Source organism: Heterodontus francisci, chromosome 49 (assembly GCF_036365525.1).
Source record: "Heterodontus francisci isolate sHetFra1 chromosome 49, sHetFra1.hap1, whole genome shotgun sequence".
In the NCBI taxonomy this organism is placed as follows: Eukaryota; Metazoa; Chordata; class Chondrichthyes; order Heterodontiformes; family Heterodontidae; genus Heterodontus; species Heterodontus francisci.
In genome coordinates, this window is record NC_090419.1 from 13,708,135 (window position 1) to 13,725,303 (window position 17,169).

General features: G+C 50.9%; 1 protein-coding gene across 1 annotated transcript in view; it reads left to right on the plus strand.

The window, feature by feature from the left end:
* The window catches only part of huwe1 (HECT, UBA and WWE domain containing E3 ubiquitin protein ligase 1), a 124,317-nt gene extending 107,401 nt beyond the window's left edge, over positions 1–16,916 (plus strand). Inside the window, exons 67-77 of the mRNA XM_068024344.1 lie at positions 1,669–1,765; positions 1,913–2,071; positions 2,254–2,499; positions 3,163–3,280; positions 4,230–4,370; positions 7,166–7,453; positions 8,372–8,477; positions 9,321–9,438; positions 9,604–9,785; positions 11,700–11,890; positions 15,723–16,916. Coding sequence (XP_067880445.1) covers positions 1,669–1,765; positions 1,913–2,071; positions 2,254–2,499; positions 3,163–3,280; positions 4,230–4,370; positions 7,166–7,453; positions 8,372–8,477; positions 9,321–9,438; positions 9,604–9,785; positions 11,700–11,890; positions 15,723–15,825 — 1,749 coding nt within the window. The 3' untranslated portion in view covers positions 15,826–16,916. The remainder of the gene's footprint in view (positions 1–1,668; positions 1,766–1,912; positions 2,072–2,253; positions 2,500–3,162; positions 3,281–4,229; positions 4,371–7,165; positions 7,454–8,371; positions 8,478–9,320; positions 9,439–9,603; positions 9,786–11,699; positions 11,891–15,722) is intronic.
* Positions 16,917–17,169: the final 253 nt, after the last annotated feature.

Here is a 17,169-nt window from a genome sequence, read left to right on the forward strand (position 1 = left end):
CCAACCTCCTCGAAGGCATATATCACGCCATGGCTTCAGGCCCGGAGTGACGCAGGTGGCCTGGTCGCCCAGGATCGGGGCTGCTAATGTCAAGAGTATTCCCGTCCGAATCACTGCCTTTGGGGAAGGAAATGGAGGGGCCACCACCTGGTCGATGGTGACCGTGCCAGCTTTTGCAGTGGTCCTTGTAAATAAGCTGTTCCTTCCCACCTCATCGTCATGCTTAACGCATTGCAGTAACTAGCCAAAGACACTCCGTGTTTGCCTACCTCTTGGATTTTAAGCTAACAGGTAAAATGCTCCAATCGCTCGGCGCTCTAGACCCATTTTACCAACCCAGTTTCCAATAAATCGGCTTCACCTGCTCCCTGGGTGCGGGGTTGCGTGCGCAGTTAACTGTGCTAGCTTTGGCTGCACTAAATCTCAGGACAGGCAGCCTCGCCTGCACCCTGTGCGCTACTAGGCTGTCAAGTCATTCTATCTGTTGCTGTGCATAAGCCACCCCTTGGTTAACAAGCCTCGTTTTTGGCATATGGCTGCTTGTACCTGACTGGGCCGAGTGTCGATATGAGTCCAACTCGTCTGCATGTTTCCTATGATTTGTCAATCTGCCTTTACAGCTTTGTTCTAACATCCAGACTACTGTGAGCAGCTCTTCTTTTGGGGAATGATAGTGGAGGAATTCGAGGTTATAGATTAACGTACAGACTATGCGGGGTTTATAGTTTACGCAGCAGTTCGTGAGGAACCCCACCAGGTTAGTTTGTGCTTTTAGCAGAAAGAAGGAAGTAGCAACAAATAACTCGGGAGTACTTGAGGAAAGACGGGCTGGTATATCAAACTTGTCATTCGTACAACCCTGGAGAGCTCTGACAAGCACGAGCGCTTGTGCCTTCACTAAGGTACTTTACCCCAGTTGATGCCGATTTCAGAGACGAGGAAAATTGCGACTGAAATGTGGCAGCTATCAGTGACGTTAAACAGAGGCCCTGTCTTCTCTTTCTACCCCCGCCACCCCTCCGGTGAATGTAAAAGATCCCATTTTCCAGCTTGCTGCGTGTCAGTTGGCTGCCCCGTTTCCTACATTACAACAGTGGCTACCCTTCGCAAGCACTCCATTGGCTGTATGGTGCTTTAGGAGGTCCTGAAATAGTGCAAGTCCGTGAAGATCTGGCTGCTCTCCTAACTTGAGAAATCTAGGTGAAGGCTCACGCTGCTGGACAGCACCAAGGTTGAAAAGATTTAAGAGCAGCAGGTTGGTAAGCAGACATCTGGCTAAAGCCAGACTACGACTTTTAATCGCCTGTAAGGGGAAGGGGTGGGAGAGAAGGAGCCATGGGTATATATTAATAAAATTGGAAGAATATGTAGGATATGCGTTTGGAATGAGGCAAGAACGCATGTCCCAACATGGTATTGATAAAGTTGTTTTGTGTGTTGGGAGAAATGGGAGGGTGGTAATTATAGGTGAGAGAAGTTTAACCTGTCCTTGAGAATTAACCTCCCAAGGGTAATGGTCACACTTGGCTCAATATTAAAAGTTGAGACCAAACTGACACTCTAAGTAAAGCTACGCTGCTCTCCCAGAATGGGTCATTGGAACCTTTGCCCCCATGCTTGGTGATCCCTTCTATTATTATCACTTTTTTTTTCTTTTTTCTCTCAAAGTCCGAGACGAATCCGGCAGAAGGAGCCTCCCGGAGAGACGAATCCCCCATGGATGTGGACCAGCCATCACCAGCTGCCCAGGAATCGCTGTCATTGGGTATGTGCGAAGAGACTGGTGGGTGATCTGCTGGGCATAAGTGTCTCTAAATTGCGCCCCGAGCCTCGCACCCTCCCTGCACCGCACGCGCACAAAAATTGTCCAGCGTGACTCTCATTACTCGTTTCTTTTTGATCTCGTGGGCAGGTTCTGAAGGAAGCCAAGCGAGCGAGAAAGAGAAGGAAGACGAGAAACTGCCAGAGCTGCCGCTGTTGAGCGAGCAGTTGAGCCTGGACGAGCTGTGGGACATGCTGGGGGAGTGCCTGAAGGAGCTGGAGGAGTCGCACGACCAGCACGCAGTCCTGGGTAAGCTGGGGGTTTGGAAACGGTGAGCGGGAAGCAGTTTCAGTCAGGCAGACCAAGACCAGTTTGACATCCGTGGTTTAACAGGAGTGAATAGTGAGGATCAGTTCATTCGTGTAGAAACTTCAGTTCTTCACGTTTCTGTGCCACTTTCTCTTGTACTGACTCTCTTTCTCTCCCTGCAGTGTTGCAGCCTGCAGTCGAGGCCTTTTTCCTCGTGCACGCGACAGAGAGGGAGAGCAAGCCGCCCGTGCGAGACACACGGGAAAGCCAGCTGGCACACATCAAAGATGAGGCACCACCCCTCTCACCCGCCCCCGTTACACCGGCCACGCCTTCCTCCCTGGACCCATTCTTCTCCCGTGAGCCTTCGTCCATGCATATATCCTCAAATCTGCCCCCGGATACTCAGAAGTTCCTGCGCTTTGCTGGTAGGTGAAAGGACAGGGACATCAACTTCAAAAAAAAAAAAAAAAAATTGAGAGCACTCTTCAGAATTCTGATAAGCCCTTAAGGAATGTCTTGAAGGTGCAGCACGAATTGATTGTACCTGCCCTGGGAGTGTTTGATGGGGTCAGTGTAGTGGGAGCTTTACTCTGTATCTAGCCCCTGTGCTGTACCTGTCCTGGGAGTGTTTGATGGACAGTGTAGAGGGGGCTTTACTCTGTATCTAGCCCGTGCTGTACCTGTCCTGGGGAGTGTTTGATGGGGGACAGTGTAGAGGGAGCTTTACTCTGTATCTAATCCCCTGTGCTGTACCTGTCCTGGGAGTGTTTGATGGGGGACAGTGTAGAGGGGGCTTTACTCTGTATCTAGCCCGTGCTGTACCTGTCCTGGGAGTGTTTGATGGGGACAGTGTAGAGGGAGCTTTACTCTGTATCTAACCCCCGTGCTGTACCTGTCCTGGGAGTGTTTGATGGGGACAGTGTAGAGGGAGCTTTACTCTGTATCTAACCCCTGTGCTGTACCTGTCCTGGGAGTGTTTGATGGGGACAGTGTAGAGGGAGCTTTACTCTGTATCTAACAGATTGAGGTTGTACATGTAGCTGCAAATTGGTTGAACTATTTGACCGTCACTTGTCCCTGTTTTTCAGAAACCCACCGAACTGTGCTGAACCAGATTCTGCGACAGTCCACCACGCACCTGGCAGACGGCCCCTTCGCCGTCCTGGTGGATTACATTCGCATTCTCGACTTCGATGTCAAGCGCAAGTAGGTCCACGCGAAGGCAGAGCCTCTGTTGCGAGCACCAGCAGCTGTGCTTCATTTTGGTGCCCGTTGTAAACTCAACTCGGGATTAATACGGTGGGAATCAAAAATCTCCAATCAGTCACTGAGTTTCGGTTCTGTCAGTCCCCAGTGGCCAAAGTTCAAGACCTTTGGCAGAGGTTTTTCTCCCCTTTTTTCCTCATCCTCCGGAGGGGGAGGGTGCCTGAGTCAGAAGCGAGAGGAAGCAGCACAGCCAGTGCTGCATAACATACTGCCCCCTTTCGCTTCTGAAGGTGCCACTCGCGGCTCAGAGTTACAGCCCCCCACCCCCCCCCCCCAGACCAGCGACAGCTTTGCTGTTCTCCGTGGTCTTGCTAGTTGATGGTTGTAATTTTTTTTAAATTCTTTCATGGGGTGTGGGTGTCGCTGGCAAGGCCAGCATTTGTTGTGCGTCCCTGATTTCCCTTGAGGCCAGTTAAGAGTCGCCCACATTGCTGTGCGTCTGGAGTCGCATAGACCAGACAGGGCCAGGTCCCTAAGGGACATTAGTGAACCAGATGGTTTTTGCAACAACCGATGATGGTACCATCGCTGAGACTATGAAACGAGCTTTCAATTCCAGGTTTTTATTAGTTAATTTGTGCCGTGGTGGGATTTTAAGCCTTGTCCCCAGGGCATTAGCCTGGGCCGCTGGTTTACTGGTTCAGTGACATTGCCACTGCACTGCCGTCTTCGTGTTGTGAGGATCTGTGCCAGTTATAAAGCTCTCGATGCTTACTGAAGGTATAGGTATGTGGTGGAGGGTGCCCGTATTACCCCCTCCCGACAGCTCGATTGCTGGAACCTAGAACCTAGCTACAGTTCCCCGCAGATCTTTGCTGACCTCCTCCGGGCCGACGAAGGCCGGTTGTCACCGAGTTGCTGACCCACCTGCCCTGCTTCCTTTAACCAGGTACTTCCGTCAAGAATTGGAGCGTTTGGACGAAGGAATCCGTAAGGAGGACTTGGCGGTGCACGTGAGGCGGGATCACGTCTTCGAAGACTCGTACCGGGAGCTCCATAGGAAGTCCCCCGAGGAGATGAAAAACAGGCTGTAAGGGCACAACTGCTTAAAATCTGAGCTTCGAACTTCTTTCCCTTGCAGAGAAAGTTCACACCTGTGACACAGAGCTGAAGAGAGTCGGATAAATCAGGGATGTGGTAGTTACGCGATGCTTAGAGCTTTTAAAGCCCGTGTATTGGGAGTGCCCCCGTTTGTATCTCCTGGGAAGCTCGGTGTGTACTACGAAGCCTCTTGGGCCACGTGTAAAGTCTCAGAGTGCCTGTTGATGCTGCTGTTGCCTGTCCAGGCGTCCATGGCTAATGGTCCTGTTCCCGGTGATTTGCATCTGTCACCAGTTACTGGTGCTGATGGAGTTCGTTTCCTGACCTGGGCTTTGTCCCACTACCAGTTAGGCAACTACGGCCAAAACAAACCAGTAAATATGAAAGGGCAAACAGAGCTGATCTCTCCGGGGTGAGATTAAGTAGAGGAAGACTCGGGATACTGGGGGGTGCAGGGCAGGGTGCTGAGGTGTCGCAGCTTTGTATCCAAGCGAGTTCAAACAGGAGACGGTGCCGTAAGTGGGGTGTGTCCATTTACACTGGCAGTGAGGCCCCAATGGTATCAGACGGTTGGGCCTCTCAACCAGAGTGTGAGGTTAAAGTGACATGAGCAAGGTGGTTAACTTTTGTCAGATGAGATGGTTTCTCTATCGATCTTTCTCTCAGTATCTCTCTCGCTCCATGTGTGTTGTGTCTCGCCTCTTCCTCACCTGTGTGCAAGGGGTGTGCCACCTCTCTTTCCCCCATTCCCACCCCCTTCTCTCTCCCTCTCTCCACCCCCTTCTCTCTCCCTCTCTCCACCCCCTTCTCTCTCCCTCTCTCCACCCCCTTCTCTCTCCCTCTCTCCACCCCCTTCTCTCTCCCTCTCTCCACCCCCTTCTCTCTCCCTCTCTCCACCCCCTTCTCTCTCCCTCTCTCCACCCCCTTCTCTCTCCCTCTCTCCACCCCCTTCTCTCTCCCTCTCTCCACCCCCTTCTCTCTCCCTCTCTCCGCCCCCTTCTCTCTCCCTCTCTCCGCCCCCTTCTCTCTCCCTCTCTCCGCCCCCTTCTCTCTCCCTCTCTCCGCCCCCTTCTCTCTCCCTCTCTCCGCCCCCTTCTCTCTCCCTCTCTCCGCCCCCTTCTCTCTCCCTCTCTCCGCCCCCTTCTCTCTCCCTCTCTCCGCCCCCTTCTCTCTCCCTCTCTCCGCCCCCTTCTCCCTCCCTCTCTCCGCCCCCTTCTCCCTCCCTCTCTCCGCCCCCTTCTCCCTCCCTCTCTCCGCCCCCTTCTCCCTCCCTCTCTCCGCCCCCTTCTCCCTCCCTCTCTCCGCCCCCTTCTCCCTCCCTCTCTCCGCCCCCTTCTCCCTCCCTCTCTCCGCCCCCTTCTCCCTCCCTCTCTCCGCCCCCTTCTCCCTCCCTCTCTCCGCCCCCTTCTCCCTCCCTCTCTTCGCCCCCTTCTCCCTCCCTCTCTCCGCCCCTTCTCCCTCCCTCTCTCCGCCCCCTTCTCCCTCCCTCTCTCCGCCCCCTTCTCCCTCCCTCTCTCCGCCCCCTTCTCCCTCCCTCTCTCCGCCCCCTTCTCCCTCCCTCTCTCCGCCCCCTTCTCCCTCCCTCTCTCCGCCCCCTTCTCCCTCCCTCTCTCCGCCCCCTTCTCCCTCCCTCTCTCCGCCCCCTTCTCCCTCCCTCTCTCCGCCCCCTTCTCCCTCCCTCTCTCCGCCCCCTTCTCCCTCCCTCTCTCCGCCCCCTTCTCCCTCCCTCTCTCCGCCCCCTTCTCCCTCCCTCTCTCCGCCCCCTTCTCCCTCCCTCTCTCCGCCCCCTTCTCCCTCCCCCTCTCCGCCCCCTTCTCCCTCCCCCTCTCCGCCCCCTTCTCCCTCCCCCTCTCCGCCCCCTTCTCCCTCCCCCTCTCCGCCCCCTTCTCCCTCCCCCTCTCCGCCCCCTTCTCCCTCCCCCTCTCCGCCCCCTTCTCCCTCCCCCTCTCCGCCCCCTTCTCCCTCCCCCTCTCCGCCCCCTTCTCCCTCCCCCTCTCCGCCCCCTTCTCCCTCCCCCTCTCCGCCCCCTTCTCCCTCCCCCTCTCCGCCCCCTTCTCCCTCCCCCTCTCCGCCCCCTTCTCCCTCCCCCTCTCCGCCCCCTTCTCCCTCCCCCTCTCCGCCCCCTTCTCCCTCCCCCTCTCCGCCCCCTTCTCCCTCCCCCTTCTCCCTCCCCCTTCTCCCTCCCCCTTCTCCCTCCCCCTTCTCCCTCCCCCTTCTCCCTCCCCCTTCTCCCTCCCCCTTCTCCCTCCCCCTTCTCCCTCCCCCTTCTCCCTCCCCCTTCTCCCTCCCCCTTCTCCCTCCCCCTTCTCCCTCCCCCTTCTCCCTCCCCCTTCTCCCTCCCCCTTCTCCCTCCCCCTTCTCCCTCCCCCTTCGGCAGCTGCAGTAGGCTGCACGGGAGGCCCTGTTCAACCTGCTGTCCAATTCACTGGCTTTGCTTCTGCCTGTCCCCTATTGGAGGATGGCGCCCACTGAGAATGTGAAATGGGGGTAGAGTGCGGATGTAGCCCCACCCCTCCACTGCTCTTCACGAACCAGGACTACACACTAAAGGAGGCCAATTACAGTAGGTAACCAGGGGGGAATGCATCCTGCACCTACTAGATGTTGAACTGTACCCTGCCTTAGTAACCATGCTGACCGCCTCTTACTGTTCTGGTGCAATGGGAAAGGGGTGGGCCAGCTCAGGGACCACTGGGCACCCACCCGTCCGGTCAAGAGCATGGGCCAGTCTGATCCACGCACCCTTCTTCTTTTTAACTTAACGGGAGCCGTCTCGCTTTGCAGGTACATTGTGTTCGAAGGAGAGGAAGGGCAGGATGCGGGAGGCTTGCTGCGCGAGTGGTACATGATTATCTCCAGGGAAATGTTCAATCCCATGTACGCACTGTTCAGGACGTCGCCGGGCGACCGAGTCACGTACACCATCAACCCGTCGTCGCACTGTAACCCCAACCACCTCAGCTACTTCAAGTTCGTGGGCCGGATCGTGGCAAAGGCAGTGTATGATAACCGCTTGCTCGAGTGCTACTTCACCCGCTCGTTCTACAAGCATATCCTCGGCAAATCAGTCAGGTACGACTGGAAAGAGTTTTTAACAGCCCCTCTCATGATCTGCTTGGCAATGAAGTACTTTCGAAGTGTTGTAGGGAAACGCAGCAGCCAATTTGCACACAGCAAGCTCCCACAAATAGCAACGGGTTAAAGTCCAGCTAACCTCTTTGAGTGATGTTGGCTGAGGGGTAAATACTGGCGCCAGAGAGTTGTGGCCGTGGGATCTTGTACATCCACCTGTGAGGGCAGACGGGACCCATGGCTTAACGTCCCATCCAAAAAGCAGCATCCCTGACAGTGCAGCACTCCCTCAGTGCTGGCACATGGCCTGGATTGAGCACTCGAGTGTCTGGAGTGGGACTTGAACCCATGATCTTCTGTCTCGGGTGAGAGTCTACCCACTGGGCCGCGGTTCAGTGTTAAGGGGGGGCACTTGGCAATTCAAGCTTGGTTCGCAGTGCTTGTATTGATCTAGTTGGGTCACAACGCTGGCCATTAAACCAGCGGTGCTGCGAAATGTTGACGGCTGTGAGCCGCACACAACATTTGTCGAAGACAAGTATTTCAGTTTCACCTCACCCTTCTCCTCCCGTCGGGCAAACTGATTTGCCTGATGTCGTTGAGGAATGCGGGGAACCTGTGACACTTTGTGGGCGCACTGTCTGAGCGAATTGTCACAGGTGAGAGGCAGAATAAATGCTACGTGCTTCCCCACGGATCGGGGGGTGGGGGAGTCGGAGGGAAGAGTCGTGTTTGGAGCCTTCCAGCTCCGGGCTGTAGAGTAGCCCAGTGTTTTGGGAGTGTGTCTGTAACCTGTTAGTGCTGGTGCAAGACCTGTTGGTGTGAAGGGAGGGGGAACCCTGTCCAGGGCAGGGTGTTTGAGCTTGTGTTTTTTTTTATAAAAGGGAAAATGACTGCGAGTTCTGTTTTTCTCCACAGGTACACAGACATGGAAAGTGAAGATTATCATTTTTACCAGGGGCTGGTGTACCTGCTGGAAAACGATGTGTCTACACTAGGCTACGAGCTCACCTTCAGTACAGAGGTACAGCTGGCCTTAAATCACCATCTCGGGCCATCCCCACCCCTCCCGAGTAGAATGTTACAGCACCGAAAACAGGCCCTTCAGCCCATCCAACCCTGTACTGGTGCTTGTCTCAACTTCAGCCGCCCAGTCTAATACCACTCTCCCCCTCGCTCCCCATACCCTTTAATATCCCACCCAGTCTAATCCCACTCTTCTACTCACTTCCTGCACCCTTTAATATCCCACCCACTCTAATCCCACTCTCCCCCTCACTCCCCGTACCCTTTAATATTCCACCCAGTCTAATCCCGCTCTCCGACTCACTTCCTGTACCCTTTAATATCGCACCCAGTCTAATTCCACCCCCCCCCCCACCGCACTTCCCGTACCCTTTAATATCCCACCCAGTCGAATCCCAGTCTCTTCCCCCCCCCTCACTCCCTGCACCCTTTATTATCCCACCCAGTCTAATCCCACTCACTCCCCGCACCCTTTAATATCTCACCCAGTCTAATCCCTTTAAAAAGAATCTAGGCTTCAGAACCAGTTTTGTGCAGAGAAATCTGCGCTCTGAGCACCCTCGCTATAAAGGTTGTAAAGGTGGGGAAATGGGGTGGTGGAACAGATCTTACATGATCGAATTGAATAGTTTGAGGAGCGATGGGTGGGCTTGTTTGGGCCAGGGCGATTGCCTATATTTGAAAGTTCTCTTTACGCAACTGTTTGAGTGTGACTGCGTCTTCAGATCAAGAGCAGGTGCTTTTTTTTCTCTCATTCTTGCGTCTTCGATCGTGGCGTTCAGCGAAAGGGAGGCAAGAATCCTTGAAGGCAACTTTGCAACACACTGTCCTTCCATTGCAGGTGCAAGAGTTCGGAGTGTGCGAGGTGCGGGAGCTGAAACCAAATGGAGCACACATCGTTGTCACGGAAGAAAACAAGAAGGAATACGTCCACCTGGTTTGTCAAATGAAGATGACCGGTGAGTAACTGAGAGGGTTTGTGTCTGAGACTTTGGAGGGGAGGGAAGGAAGGTGTTGGAATGAGGGCTGTTAAATAATGAATCTTATGGATTTGGGTGGGGCAGGTGGTAGAAAAGGTGTTCTTAAAAAGACCTTGATTTCTTTCTCCTTGTGTTCTGCGGCAGGTGCGATCCGGAAACAGCTGGCGGCATTCCTGGAAGGGTTTTACGAGATTATCCCAAAGAGGTTGATCTCCATTTTTACGGAGCAGGAGCTGGAGCTACTCATTTCAGGCTTACCGACCATTGATATCGATGACTTGAAAGCTAACACTGAATACCACAAGTACCAGGTTAACTCCATACAGGTGGGGCCCCAAGGAATTGTCTTCACCTGCCGGCATTAGGCAGTGCATGCTCCAGATACCAGTTGCAGTGAGGTGTAACAGTAGAAATGTGAAATTGCCAAACTCTATTTTTTAAAAAACCCCATCAGCTTGTACAGGTTCTGTTCATCCACATTTGGCTAATGTCGGGAAAGAGCGCTGTTAGCTGTATAACACTGGGGTACAGTACTGGTGAGGACAGGTCTGTCACTGTATAACAGTGGGATACAGTACTGGTGGTGACAGGTCTGTCACTGTATAATACTGGGGTACAGTACTGGTGGGGACAGGTCTGTCACTGTATAACACGGGTACAGTACTGGTGGGGACGGGTCTGTCACTGTATAACACTGGGGTACAGTACTGGTGGGGACAGGTCTGTCACTGTATAACACCGGGGTACAGTACTGGTGGGGACTGGTCTGTCACTGTATAACAGTGGGATACAGTACTGGTGGTGACAGGTCTGTCACTGTATAATACTGGGGTACAGTACTGGTGGGGACAGGTCTGTCACTGTATAACACGGGTACAGTACTGGTGGGGACGGGTCTGTCACTGTATAACACTGGGGTACAGTACTGGTGGGGACAGGTCTGTCACTGTATAACACCGGGGTACAGTACTGGTGGGGACTGGTCTGTCACTGTATAACTGGGGTACAGTACTGGTGGGGACTGGTCTGTCACTGTATAACAGTGGGATACAGTACTGGTGGGGACAGGTCTGTCACTGTATAACTGGGGTACAGTACTGGTGGGGACTGGTCTGTCACTGTATAACAGTGGGATACAGTACTGGTGGGGACAGGTCTGTCACTGTATAACAGTGGGGTACAGTACTGGTGTGGACTGGTCTGTCACTGTATAACATGGCTGTACTGTATTTATAAGCTGCTCTGGGAGTGTTTGGGGCAGTGTCATGGGATCTTTAGTCTTGTGTTAATTAGGATGTACCTTTCCAGTCAGAAAATCGTGAAGACTTTCAGTCAGTTTCTCAATGCATTGATGATGACTCTTGGCTCAAATGTTTGCTCTGCTTAGTCCACCCCAGCAGCAACAGCCTCTCCTCAGCTCCTGGTGTAATGGCTGGACCCACATTTAAGGAATATACTGCCAACCTTTCCTTGACAAAGACATCACACCTCTGCCTTTGTAATATCGCACGCCTCCCACCCCACTCAAACCCATCTGCTGCTGAAACCCTCATCCATGCTTTTGTTGCCCTTGGACTTGATTATTCCAGTGCTACTCTGGTTGGCCTCCCGGCCTCCAAACCTCAGTAACCTTCAGCTCACCCTAACTCGTCCCGATCACCCATCAACTCCCCACCCTGTGCTCACTGACGCACACTGGCCCCAACCAACAAGTTCAAATTCTCGTGTTCATGTTCAAATCCCTCCTTGGTGTCTCCCCTCCCCATCCCTAACTGGCTGCCTCTGCAGAACCCTATCCCTCGCCCTCACCATCGGCAGCCATGCCTTCAGCCCTCTGGGCCCCTCACTCTGGAACTGCCTGACTAAACTCCTGCACTTCTCATCCCTTTCTTCCTTTCAGACCCTTCTTCAGAAACCACCTCCTTGGCCAAGCTTTCAGTTAACCCCTTTTAATGTGCTGCTTTGGGAAGCATCCGAGGATGCTTGCTACCTTCAGGAGGTTGGGTGAATGCAGCTCGTTCTATCAAAACCAAAAGCGGGTAGATGCAAGTGTAGGCCCTCACGGACAGGGATTGTCAGTGGGCAGGTTGTCACGGTCGACGGGGTATTATTTGCAATAGGTGGCTCCTTGTCCACTGCGTTGACTCCTCGGGACAGGGAGGTGAGGAATGGACAAATTTCCCCCCATCGTGCCTTCCCACTTATTACAGGTGTTTCATGACTGTGTGTTTCACCCACAGATCCAGTGGTTCTGGCGGGCACTGCGCTCCTTCGACCAGGCTGATCGTGCGAAGTTCCTGCAGTTTGTTACCGGTACCTCCAAGGTCCCTCTGCAGGGCTTTGCAGCCCTGGAAGGAATGAACGGCATCCAGAAGTTCCAGATTCACCGGGACGACCGTTCGACCGACAGGTTGCCCTCGGCTCACACTTGGTGAGGATTCAGCGCGGGGATATGTTGCTTTCGAAGTAGTTTCGTAGCTGTCGGCGGTGGCTCTCTCCCCTCCGAATCAGAAGCTGGTGGGTCCAAGTCGCACTCCAGACACCTGAGCACAACAATCTGGATTGACGGCACGGTGCAGTCCTGAGGGAGCACTGCAGTGTCGGAGATGTCATCTTTGGGATGAGACCTTAAACCAGGGCACCATCACCTTTAATAAAAAGAAACAGATGATCTGGCTCATTATCACATAGCTGTGTGTGGGAGCTTGCTGTGCGCAAATTGGTTACCACACTTCCTACACTTTATTGGCTGTAAAACGCTTTGGGATGTGCTGACGTCACGATAAGTCACTATAGGAAAGGAAATCTGTCTCTGTTCTTTTGCCTTGTCTAACAGTGATGTAAAGGTAACGATGCTATAAAGGACATATGAACACGAGGAGGCCATTCAGCCCCTCCAGCCTGTTCCGCCATTCAGTGAGATCATGGCTGATCTGTGATCTAACTCCATATCCCCGCCTTTGCCCCCCACTATCCTGTAATACCTTTGGATATCAAAAATCGATCAATCTCACAGATTTAACATTAACAATTGACTCCAGCATCGATCGCCGTTTGCGGGAGAGAGTTCCAAACCCCTACCACCCTTTGTGTGTAGAAATGTTTCCTCATTTCATTCCTGAAAGGTCTGGCTCTCATTTTAGGACTCTGCCCCCTAGTTCTCGACTCCCCAACCAGTGGAAATAGTTTCTCTATCTACCCTGTCTGTTCCCCCTTAATATCTGGAAACTGTCAGTCAAATCACCCCCTTCAGCTTCTAAATTCCAGGCAATACAACTCTAGTTTGTGTAATCTCCTCGTAATTTAACCCTTGGAGTCCAGCTATCACTCTGGTAAATCTACACTGCCCTCCCGCTAAGACCAGTATATCCTTCCTCCGGTGTGGTGCGCAGAACTGTTCACAATACTCCAGCTGTGGTCTAACCAGAGCTTTGTACAGCTGAAGCATGATTCTACCCCCTTGTATTCTAGTTCTCGAGATATGAAGGCCAGCATTCCATTAGCTTTCCTGATTATTTTCTGTGTCTGTTTATGATATTTTAATCTGTGTACCTGGACCCTCAAGTCTCTTTAGATCTCCACTTGTTTCTAGCCTTTCACCATTTAGAAAGTATCCTTTTTCCATCTAATGCGGAGGACCTCACACTTGCCTACATTGAAATCCATTTGCCACAGTTTTGCCCATTCACCTAATCTACCAATATCTCTTTGTAATTTTAGGCTTCTGTCTACACTGCTCACAATGCCATGTGTTATCAACAAATTTCTGGCTTTCTATCCCATCATTGAAGTCATTAATAAATACAGCGAATAGTTGAGGCCCCAACCTAGATCCTTACGGTACACCACTAATCACATCTTGCCAATTAGAATACCTGCCCATTATCCCTACTCATTGTCTCCTTCCCTCAGCCAATTTCCGAACCCAGGTCAATAATTCGTCTTCAATTCCACAAGCTTCAGTTTTAGCTAAGAGCCTCTTAAGAGGGACTTTATCAAGTGTCTTCTGGAACTCCATATAAATAACATCTAGAGACAGACCACTAATTTAATCACCTTTTCAAAAAGTTCAATCAAGTTTGTCAGGCATGACTTACCCTTTCCAAATCTGATCAGCTGAAAATTTTCAGTGTTCAGTCACCCTATTCTTAATTACAGGCTCTAGTAATTTCCCAACAACAAATGTTAGGCTAACTGGTCTATAATTCCCTGGTTTCCCTCACTCGTGCACAGTTTTCAAATCCAAAGAAATGGTTCCTAAATCGAGAAATTTGGAAGATTGTATAGTTAAAGAACAGAACAGCACAGGAACAGGCCATTCGGCCCTCCAAGCCTGCGCCGATCTTGATGCCTGTCTAAACTAAAACATTCTGCACTTCCGGGGACCGTATCCCTCTATTCCCATCCTATTCATGTATTTGTCAAGATGCCTCTTGAACGTCGCTATCGTACCTACTTCCACCACCTCCCCTGGCAGCAAGTTCCAGGCACTCAGCACCCTCTGTGTAAAAAAAAAAAAAAAACTTGCCTCGCACATCCCCTCTAAACTTTGCCCTCGCACCTTAAACCTATGTCCCCTAGTAACTGACTCTTCCACCCTGGGAAAAAGCTTCTGACTATCCACTCTGTCCATGCCACTCATAACTTTGTAAACCTCTATCATGTTGCCCCTCCACCTCCGTCGTTCCAGTGAAAACAATCCGAGTTTATCCAACCTCTCCTCATAGCTAATACCCTCCAGACCAGGCAACATCCTGGTAAGCCTCCTCTGTACCCTCTCCAAAGCCTGCACATCCTTCTGGTAGTGTGGCGACCAGAATTGTACGCAATATTCCAAGTGTGGCCTAAGGTTCTGTACAGCTGCAACATGACTTGCCAATTTTTATACTCTATGCCCCGACCGATGAAGGCAAGCATGCCATCTGCCTTCCTGACTACCTTATCCACCTGCGTTGCCACTTTCAGTGACCTGTGGACCTGTACGCCCAGATCTCTCTGCCTGTCGATACTCATAAGGGTTCTGCCATTTACTGTATACCTCCCACCTGTATTAGACCTTCCAAAATGCATTACCTCACATTTGTCCGGATTAAACTCCATCTGCCATTTCTCCGCCCAAGTCTCCAACCGATCTATATCCTGCTGTATCCTCTGACATTCTTCATCGCTATCCGCAACTCCACCAACCTTTGTGTCGTCCGCAAACTGACTAATCAGACCGGCTACATTTTGCTCCAAATCATTTATATATACTACAAAGAGTAAAGGTCCCAGTACTGATCCCTGCGGAACACCACTAGTCACATCCCTCCATTCAGAAAAGCACCCTTCCACTGCTACCCTCTGTCTTCTATGACTGAGCCAGTTCTGTATCCATCTTGCCAGCTCACCTCTGATCCCAATGTTCACACCTAATTCCTTTAAAACCCTAGTATGGAAGCCATCTGGTGCTGGGGATTTGTCACTCTTTAGTCACATTACTTCCTTCCTTAAAGTTGTTTTGTTCACGTTAATTTTGGCAATTCTCTCTTCCTGATTTATTAGTTGTGATGTCCACCAGGCTATCCTCTCGCTCTGCGATAAATACTAACCATAAGTAATCATCCGACACGTCTTCCATCTTTTCGTTGACAGTGCCACCATCATCAGTTTTCAGGGTCACCACATTGTTCCTCACACCCCTCCCCTTTTCCTAATAATTGTAAAAATGTTTTGTGCTGATTTTATCAATTGCGAGTTTCTTTCCATACTCGCTATTTGTAACTCTACCTGTTTTTCACCTTTTGTTCTTTATATCTCTCCCACTTGCCAGGATCTGTGCTAGTTCTCGCATTCCTTGTATACTTTCTCCTTTTAGTTCTATGACGTCCCTTACCTTTTTAAGTTGTCCATGGTGCTATTCCCGGGAAGTACCTCTCGTGCCCGAGGGATATAAACTGGCTTTACATCATGTTAAATTCTTTTTTGAACAGTCTCTATCTCAAATTCCATTGGAGCCAGACTTACCTCAATCTAGAATCTTCATTTCAGACACAACGTTGAGCTGCATTATGGTCACGGTTAGATAAATTTTCACATCATTGGGATGTTAACCAAATGTGGCTTGTTGCTCGTTACTAAATCTAATATAGCAAGCCCCCACGTTGGTTCTGGGGTGTAGGAAACGGTCCTGAACACCCTAGCCGGAGCCATCGTCCTCTGTCTTGTTTAAAATATATTCATTTCTCTTCCCATCTCAAAATTATTTCCTTGTACCTCCTTAGCTTTAACCAACTGGACCTCCCAGCCTACGAGAGCTATGAGAAACTGCGTCACATGTTGCTGCTCGCGATACAGGAGTGTTCAGAAGGATTCGGCCTTGCCTGAAGCTGTACAAAGGATGGAAGGAACGATCGGAAGAAAATTGAGAAATAAAAGGCAGTACACAGGGGGAGGATTTTTTTTAACAAGACTGTAAAATGTGCATAACTTGCTCTCCTCGGACTGTCCTAGTAGACTTGCTTTAAAAAAAAAAACAGGTTACGGAAAGGCACTGCCTGTGCTGAGAGGATTTCTGGAGTGAGAGCTTGACACAGGGAAAAAAAAAATACTGACTTTGGAAAAAAAAAAATTTCATTTTCCCCATCCTCCTCCATCCCCCTGTTAGATTGCGTCATTTTGTGTGTGTATGTGTGCGCGCGTGCACAAGTGTCTGCGCGCACACGCGCTTGGGTTGTCTCGACTTGCACATTGGGGGAAAGAGGAATTATTTTTTTTTGGAACAACGAAAGAGAATTCCAACATGAAAATAATTGGCTCCAGTGTTGCTAACTCAGAAACAGAGACCACTTGTTTCGACGTCACTTTTCACTATGCTGTTTGTCGTTCTTTTGAATCCATGCAAATATTGAAGATGTAAATAAATATTACAAGTTTTGATCCACACGTGGCCCTATTCAGCAGTGGAGCAGTGACCTGCCGGCAAGAGGTCAAGGGTTATTTTTGTGAATCATGGCAAGGCGTTGGCTTTTAACCAGATCCCCACTTAATCGGACGATGACTCGCGAGGCGCGAACCCAATTAAACATTGCGCACGCGGGTGGGAGGGGAACAGAGGGGTGAGGAAGAAAGCTTAAAGTTGTAAAATATGTGCAAAACAAAAAAAGTCATTAGCCAAGTTCATGCTTTTTTTTCATATTTATTCGTTTAGATTTTTTGGAAAATTCTGGAATAAATAAAATGCTGGTTTGATTGACTTCAACATTTGAATGTTTAAAAAGGAGAGAGAAAAAAAAAAGAGGCTTCTAGTTCCGATCTCAGATTTGCAAATGCAACCTCTTGTCCTTTTTTTTTTTGCCTGTCTTGATATCCAAGTGTGCGAGAGGGAGGGAGGGGGTTCTGTTATGCCCATTAGAACTTTGGACAAAGGAAAAAAAATTATACAAAGAAGATTCATTAAAGGTTTAGTTTGAAAAACATTTTTAGTCTGTCATTCTGTGCTGTAGGATGTTGAGGCTTTTGTGGTCTTGGAATGGGGACATCGAAGATTAATGGCGCAAAACGTGGCCATTCGGCCCATTGTGTCTGTGCCGGCCAACGCAAAGAACTATCCAGCCCAAATCCCACTTCCTAGCTGTTGGTCCGTAGCCCTGTAGGTTACAGCACTTCGCGTGCATTTCCAAGTACTACTTAAGTGCAATGGGGGGGGTTTCTGCCTTTACCACCTTTTCC